The sequence below is a fragment of the Oryctolagus cuniculus genome, chromosome 21 (genome assembly GCF_051225735.1).
Source record: "Oryctolagus cuniculus isolate XC-2025 breed Fujian yellow rabbit chromosome 21, ASM5122573v1, whole genome shotgun sequence".
Lineage (NCBI taxonomy): Eukaryota > Metazoa > Chordata > Mammalia > Lagomorpha > Leporidae > Oryctolagus > Oryctolagus cuniculus.
Window position 1 is genome coordinate 27,003,415 of NC_142887.1, and position 8,417 is coordinate 27,011,831.

Below are 8,417 nucleotides of genomic sequence, written 5' to 3' on the forward strand. Positions count from 1 at the left end.
AAACTCTTGGCTCCTGGCTTCAGACTGGCTCAGCTCCAGCCGTTGCGGCCATTTGCGGAGTGAACCAGCGATGGAAGACCTCTCAGTCTGTAACTTTGCTTCTCAAATAAATAAATCTTAAGGAAAAAAATAACAAACCAAAAATGCTGGACCAGGTGTGTAATGTAGTCTGGCTCATGCCAAGTTTGCTACAAATAAAATCTGCCTGCTTTCAGTTTGCACAAACCATTCTGATCAAACAAAAACTCCTTCTCTTCCCTTTCCCTCCCCTTCCCTCTCTTCCTCTCTTCTCTTCCCGTTAGCTCCTTCCTCTGTCTCATCTCAGCTTGGTTTTGCCAAGAGGTGGCTCATTTTAATAAGGGCTCTGACAACCAGTTTGTTTATCCAAAGGAACTCAGCAGCACACGTTCATGTTCCAATGAATAAACACATTTGCAAACACAAACTGCTGCGTCTTTTGAAAACCAGGCCACAAGTTAAAAGATGTGACTAGTGATGAACTGCTCCCATACAATGTGGCCAGGAATCAAACTGGTAATGCAAAGACCCTTGCTGGGGAGAAAGGACTGTTCTTCACCAACTGCAGAGTTCAAAACTCAAAAGGATCCGAGAGGCTTCTGAGGTTCTTTGCAGCCTGAAACTACCCTTTGCAATTCTCCCACAGTCATCTATTTACCTTTTCCCAGATGCTACAGTCTTGCATGCTCACCAGATTTCTTTTAAAGAAACAGACTTGGGATGGGCGTTTGACCTAGCGATTAAGATGCCTGCATGCCAAATCGGAGTGCGTGGGTTTGATTCTCTGCTCTTGATTCCAGCTTCCTGTTGGTGTGGACCCTGGGAAGCAGCAGGCCATGGTTCAGGTGGCTGGGTCCCTGCCACTCATTTAAAAGACCTGGACTAAGTTCTTGGCTCACAGCTTCAGCCCAGCTCAACCTACCGCAGGCACTTGGGGAAGAACCAGCAGATAGGAGCACTCTCTGTGTGTCTGTCTCTCCCCATCTGTTTCTCAAATAAATTAAAAAAGAACAGAAAATGGAGACAGACTCAAACTGAACGGTAAGGAGAAAGCAGTTACCAAGACCATCTGTGCCAAAGCCCTGGCCTCCCACACTCACTTAAACTCCAGACACTTGGTGATCTCCTTCTGCAGGTGCATCACCTCATACAACAGGTTCTGTAGCTGCAGGTGATAGGCGTCTACTTTCTGCTTAGCCTGAAAAGGACAAGGTCAGAGGTGAGCAGGGCAAGTCCAGGTGGGGCTCAGCATCAGCAAGGTGAGAGGAGGTGCTAAGGAGGAAGAGAGTGAGTTAAACCTCTCAAGTCCTACCTCGTGGGTCTGGTCTCTTCCTTTCTTCAACCTGATGTGGGCTAATCGGTTAAGCTTCTTTAGCGTCATGAAATGCACACAGCTCTTGATCCTCCGTTCTTCAATTTCAACTGCCTGTGGGCAAAGAAAATGGTGTAGACCACTAGCAACAGGTACTGGCTCATTCCCTTCAGTCCTGTGCTGCCGACTCATCGGCACCAGGGCCAAAACAGACACTGGAGGGAGCTCACAGCCATGAGAGACCTCAGAAGGGAACCAGAAAGGTGACTGCGTAAGATACTTATGGTTCCCAGGCAAAATGCAATTTCTGCTTGGACTGGAAAAACAGTCATGGCAGACAAGGTGCAGCTAACACACATTTAACATCTCTTCTGATAGCTCCTAAAAAAGGCATCCTAACTACAGCAACATCTTGTCATAAAATCTTCTACAAACAATATTACAGAATAATTTAAATATACATAACAGAATCACAGATGAAAAGCTTGGCTATAATACAACAAATGGGGTTCTGGCACTGTGATGTAGTACGTTAGGCCTCCTCCTACAGTGCCAGCATCCCATATGGGCATGGGTTTGAGTCCCGGCTATTCCACTTCTGATCCAGATCCCTGTTAATGGCCTGGGAAAGCAGTAAAAGATGGCCTAAGTGCTTGGGCCCCTGCACCCGTGTGGGAGACCCAGAAGAAGCTCCTGGCTTCAGATCAGCCCAGCTCTGGCCACTGTGGCCATTTGGGGAGCGAACTAGCAGATGGAAGACCTCTCTCTCTCTCTCTCTCTCTCTCCCCCTCCCTTTATTTGAGGTGTAACTCCACCACTCAAGTAAATCAATCTTAAAAAAAAAAAAAAAAAAAAAGAATGTAATATTCTTAACATCAGCCAGCATTAAGCACAAGTAAGATTCCTGGGGGAGGCCGGCGCTGCAGCTCACTAGGCTAATCCTCCACCTTGCGGCGCCGGCACACCGGGTTCTAGTCCCAGTCGGGGTGCCAGATTCTGTCCCGGTTGCCCCTCTTCCAGGCCAGCTCTCTGCTGTGGCCAGGGAGTGCAGTGGAGGATGGCCCAAGTGCTTGGGCCCTGCACCCCATGGGAGACCAGGATAAGTACCTGGCTCCTGCCTTCGGATCAGTGCTGTGCGCCGGCTGTGCGTGGTGGCCATTGGAGGGTGAACCAACGGCAAAGGAAGACCTTTCTCTCTGTCTCTCTCTTTCACTGTCCACTCTGCCTGCCAAAAAAAAAAAAGATTCCTGGGGGAAAAAATGGATTTTTAAAAAATGCATCCATGTGGTCACACTGCTTAGTTTTTCTGCCCCCAAAGCCTGGTTTATTCTTTCAATAATGATGATTTTGAAAGCTTTCTCTGATTTACCTTTATAGTCCATCTTTATCACACCAAGAGAATGTATCAGTGCCATTACTTCTCAGCACCTAGCAAAATGGTGCTGAACAAAAATTGGATAAATGATCAAATCAGTTATGGAAAAAACTAATTCTCCTGTACCTTCATTACTTTTAATTTTTAATTTTTAAAAAAAAATTTTTTTTGACAGGCATAGTAGACAGTGAGAGAGAGAGAGACAGAGAGAAAGGTCTCCCATGCGGGTGCAGGGCCCAAGCACTTGGGCCATCCTCCACTGCACTCCCGGGCCACAGCAGAGAGCTGGCCTGGAAGAGGGGCAACCGGGACAGAATCCGGCGCCCCGACCGGGACTAGAACCCGGTGTGCCGGCGCCGCAGGTGGAGGATTAGCCTAGTGAGCTGCGGCGCCGGCCTGTACCTTCATTACTACCATTGGTAATGGGGTAGACTGAGAAATTCCAGGAAATTTATAGCCAGTTCTCCAGAGCCCCAGGCTCCAAACACCGTACCATGTCCAGGACAGACCAAGCCCAGGCAGGGCCCTGGGAGAGCAATCATAGCAGCACCCACGCAGAACCACGGCCCGCGGCTGCCTGGTCCCCCTGCTCACCACTTCCTTGCCGCCCCTGCTCTTCAGGTCCTGGATCTCAGCCATAAGCCTCTGCAGCTCCTGGCATGTGTACTTGTACAGCTCATAGTCTCTGCCAGGGTCCCGCAGGTCCACCTCCGCCTCCTCGCTGTAGTATTTTCCTTCCTGTGGAGGCAAGCAGACAGGCTGCAGATGGGGGCTGAAATTCTCCCTGCTGGGCCAGGGACACCTGCCTGAGGTCTCTGCTTACATAACAGTAACAATGAAGCCCAGGTCAGGTCGCTGGAGGATCTGTTCTTCAAAGCAACTGCTTTTCTTCTTTTCAAAACAGAACCCTTGCTCTCCTTCTGATTACAGAGCAACACACATTTCGTGTCAAGGACGCAGAGAGAACAACCAAGAAGGAAATGAACAGTAGGTGTTTAGCCTGTCAGGTCAGACACAGATGCCTCACACTGGAGTGCCTGAGTTCAATGCCCAACTTGGGCTCCTGGTTCCAATCTCCTGCTAATGTGGTTCCTGAGGGACAGTAATAAGGGCTCATGTGACTGAGGTCCCACCACCCAGGTGGCAGAACCAGCTGGAAATCCAGGCGCATGACTTTAGCTTGGCTATCGTGAGCTTTTGGAAATGAACCAGCAGACTACAGATCTATCACTCTCTGTCACTCTACCAAACAGATAAAAAAAAAAAAAAAAAAAAAAAGAACAAATAAACATTAAAAAAACAAAACTGCATGACAGTCCACTACAGCAATTAACCAGAATTCACTTTACCAAATCCCTGTTGATGGGCATTTAGTTTGCCTAATCAAACTTTAACAAAGACTAATATATCGTAATTGGTCTCTGGTCTCCTAGCCTTTGCATTAAACAGAACACATTAGTTCATGGAAGAGCCATAATCAATGCCCCAAAAAGAAAGGCTCTTCAATGATCTTGGTTTCCTAAATTTGAGGAAGGTATCATTTTGTTATTTAAATACAAACTGGGGGGTTGGCGTTGTGGCCAAGCAAGTTAAGCTACCACCTGTAATACCAGCATCTCATATCAGAGCTCCAGTTCAAGTCCCAGCTCCTCCACTTCCAACCCAGCTAATGTACTTGGGAAAGGAGAAAAGATGGTTCAAATACCTGGGCCCCTGCCACCTATGTCAGAGACCGATGGAGGTCCAGGCTCCTGGCTTTGGCCTGCCCCAGCCCTGGCCATTGCAGCCATTTGGAGAATGAACTAGCAGATGCAAGATTTCTCTGTCATTCCACCTTTCAAATAAGTAAAAATAAATCTTTTAAAAAATTTAAAGTATGGGGGCCAGCGCTGTGGCATAGTGGGTAAAGCCACCACCTGAAGTACTGGCATCCCACATGGATGCCAGTTCAAGTCCGGGCTGCTCCACTTTCGATCCAGCTCTCTACTATGGCCGGGGAAAGCAGCGGAAGATGGCCCAAGTCCCCTGCAACTACATGGGAAGACCCGGAAGAAGCTCCTGGCTTCAGATCGGCACAGCTCCAGCCGTTGCGGCCAATTGGGGAGTGAACCAGCGAATTGAAGACCTCTCTCTCTCTCTCTGTCTTTCCTTCTCTCTGTGTGTAACTCTGCCTTTCAAATAAATAAATAAATCTTTGAAAAATTAAAATAGATAAATTAAAGCTGATGTTTCTCTATTCTAGTTTTTCAAAACAAAACCACTAAGCTATCAGTTGGTTTAACAGATTCAAGGACACAGAAACAAACAGAAGGAAGAGAAGAACCTGCTGAAGACAGGCACTGGCAGTCACAGCTAAGGCTGTGCGGCACAGGGCTCACCCAAGAACACGACATCTCGGAAGCTCAGTGCCGTGCCGCAGGTGGACGGCCTTCCTCTGGCCGTCAGGAAAGTGAGAGACACACGGCTCCCCGGGATGCGTTCTCTGTGCAGGCCCTCACAGTGCTAACGGAAGCTGCTAGTTCCCACGCTGTTACAGCTAAACTTGATGGGGACATTCAGGTTCTTTGCGGCCGAGGGAACTTTAGTCACTGGGCAAGTGGAGTCCACTGAGAGGCTGTCCCTGGTAGACGTGACCCTGAGCTAAATAAGTGTCTGGCCAGGAGCTGCAGCTTCTCAACACCATGGCAACCCCGGCCCATCGCACCTGCTCGGTGTCTGAGCGGTTCCGCTTCCCTTCAGTTTGGGATCCGTCGCTTCGGATGACTTTGGGTTTCCGTTTCTTACTTGATTCTGATGACATGGCTGTTCCTCGAGGTCAGGAGGAAATGGCAGAGAGCTGTGAAGAGGAGAACATTTCTGAGATTTCTCTGGAGTCAGAATACTGAAGTCTAACTCATCATTGTGGCCCCTTACAGATCTGCTAACTCACGAAGTCACTGATCCCTCCAAAGGTTACGTAATCCTCTGAATCCTGCAGGGAGTCTGCTCTCGCTCCACCTCCTCTTCGACACAGGCATCAGCACCACCGCACTGACCCTGGGATCATCTTCAACCTCTCCCTTCCCCACTCCGTGCACATCCTGCACTCAGCGGCTGACCCGTGCCATGCATCTCTCCCTCTCAACACCCTAAGCCAGGCCCTCTGTACTCCTCTCCAGGACAACAGTGACAGCCCTGCCCAGCAATGCTGTCTAAATTCTGTTTCTTAAAAAGGGCTTACCTGAGGCTGGCACTGTGACGTAGCAGGTAAAGCCACTGCCTGCAGTGCCAGCATCCTGTATGGGCACCGGTTCGAGTCCCGGCTGCTCCACTTCTGATCTAGCTTTCTGCTATGGCCTGGGAAAGCAGAAGATGGCCCAAGTCCTTGGGACCCTGCACCCACATGGGAGACCCAGAAGAAGCTCCAAGCTCCTGGCTTCGGATTGGCCCAGCTCCAGCTGTTGCAGCCATTTGGGGAATGAACCAGCAGATGAAGATCTCTCTTTCTCTAACTCTGCCTTTCAAATTAATAAATAAATCTTTAAAAAAAAAAAAAGCCTAATTAATGCCTCTCCTATTTCGAAACCTTTTCTGGCTCTTCATGGTGCACCACGGTGGACATCTGCTGGCCTTGGTTTGTCCACAGCCCACTTGCCCAACTGCATTCCTTGCATTCCTGTTCTTAGGAAGCCTCCTCTGCCACCCACTAACCTGAGTCCTGGCTGCAACTGCACTTAGCACCCTGGGTCCCAGAACACGCCACACAATCTTGCAGAGATCTTCCTCCTTCTCTCTGTGCACCTGAAGACTAAGAAATGCTCACTGATTGCTCCAGGAAGCCTCTCAGGGCTCCCCAAGGCCCTCCCTTGGGTATTTGGGATACACTATTAGAGGATTTCTCTCTCTGACTTTCTTCCCCATGTGCCTGGCGAAACGCTCCATAAATTGGTAGCTCCTTAGTCTGGCACGTAATAAGCTTATTCCCAACACAACCAACAGGTCACAGCGTGGTGGGCCTTCACCTAGGCACTTCATGGGTGTGTTCACATTCGATCTTCCTAACTTTTCAGATGGGAATTGTTACTTGTGTCCCAGATGAGAAAGTGGAGGCTCGGAAGGGAAATGACTTGCCTAGTCACCATGCTAATATGCTGAAGCTTGGGTCCATCTGCAGCTACACCGGGGCTCTAGACAGCTACATCCTCAAGCCTCCTCGTCCTGCCAGCATATCCTATGACGGTGTCATAAATATTCTGGTTGACCCTAAAATTTACAAAGATCAGAAGCTATGTTCCACGGGGCTCAGCAGTCACCACCCCTCATGGTCATCCCCAGTCTCTCCTGAGGCAGGCAGCACAGCTCCTGATCTGTAACACTGAGAGCCAACAGCGTGTCATGACGGAATCCCAACCTGAGTGGGACTCCCTACGATATCATGTCGCTATGAGTCTTAGAACAAGTCGCTTCCCTTTCCTCTGGTCTACATCCTCACAAAATCAACGAGAGCAACAGCCCCTGCCTCAGGGGTTGCTGTGGGCATGAACATGGGAGCTCCTCTGGGGAACGGGGAAAGGGCATCTGGTGATGGCCCAAGGACTTGGGTTCCTGCTACCACATGGGAGACCCAGATGGCGCTTCTGGCTTAGGCCTGACCTGGACCAGCTGTCGTGGGCATTTGGAAAGTGAACCAGTGATGGACAGTTTCTCTGTCCCTCTCTGTCAGTGTGCCTTTCAAATCAATTAATCAAATCACCTCTTAAGGGGGAAGAGGGAGCAAAGAAAAAAACTTGGGGCTTTAAATGGTCCATGAGGGGCCGGCGCTGTGGCACAGTAGTAGAGACTCTACCTGCGGTGCTGGCTTCCCATATGGGCATTCAGGTCCCAACCGCTCCTCTCCCTATCCAGCTCTCTGCTATGGCCTGGGAAAGCAGTAGAAGGTGGCCCAAGTGCTTGGTTCCCTGCACCCATGTGGGAGACCCAGAAGAAGCTCCTGGCTCCTGGCTTCAGATCAGCCCAGCTCCAGCCATTGCGGGCGGCCATTTGGGGAGTGAACCAGCGAACAGAAGACCTCTCTCTCTGTCTCTCTCTCCCTCTCTGTAATTCTGCCTCTACAATAAACAAATCTGTCTAAAAAAATAAATGGTACATGAGTGACCTTAGATAACACTGAACACCTAGGGGCCAGCATGACGGCACAGTGAGCTAAGCTGCTGCCTGCAATGCCAGCACCCCACATCACAGCAGAGCCCGGGTTTGAGTCCTTGCTGATGTGTGGTGTGCCTGGGAAGGCGGTGGAGGTCGGCCTTAAGTACTGGACCCCTGCCACCCCTGCTGCACACCAAGCACGGGAGTTCATCCCTTTCCAGTTCCTTTTTGAAACTTCTGTTTACTTCCAAGAAAACATCGGCTCCCTAGCTTGTCCACAGCTATGAACGCAACAAAAGGACGGTCTCGGAGCCTTAGACAATGAAACCTGGCCAAAGATCATTAACAATCACACTTCCCCGCTATATTTATTACTGTCATTTTCATCACTACCATCTGCATAAAAAAAGTGAAAACGGTTTTCCGTTTATTGTGGAGACTTAAACGTTTTCTCTCGAGTCAGTTTAAATTGAAAAAGAAAGAAAGAAAGGTGCCTAGATTGGGGCGGAGGATTTGGTACAATGGCTAGAACGCAGCTTGGACACCACATGCCCAGGCTGGAGTCTCGAGTCCATCCGAGCCCAGGTT

General features: G+C 49.5%; 1 protein-coding gene across 5 annotated transcripts in view; it reads right to left on the minus strand.

The window, feature by feature from the left end:
* THOC5 (THO complex subunit 5) overlaps positions 1-8,417 on the minus strand; it is a 47,035-nt gene that overhangs the window by 37,917 nt on the left and 701 nt on the right. For 4 of the 5 annotated variants that reach the window (XM_008274682.5, XM_008274681.5, XM_089323350.1 and 1 more), the window contains exons 2-5: positions 5,410-5,541; positions 3,300-3,443; positions 1,331-1,444; positions 1,119-1,216 (exon numbers count right to left, since the gene is read on the minus strand). In XM_008274682.5, coding sequence (XP_008272904.1) covers positions 1,119-1,216; positions 1,331-1,444; positions 3,300-3,443; positions 5,410-5,505 — 452 coding nt within the window. In that variant the 5' untranslated portion in view covers positions 5,506-5,541. Of the gene's footprint in view, positions 1-1,118; positions 1,217-1,330; positions 1,445-3,299; positions 3,444-5,409; positions 5,542-5,925; positions 6,042-8,417 lie in introns of all 5 variants that reach the window. The other variant, XM_089323349.1, reaches the window with a different exon arrangement.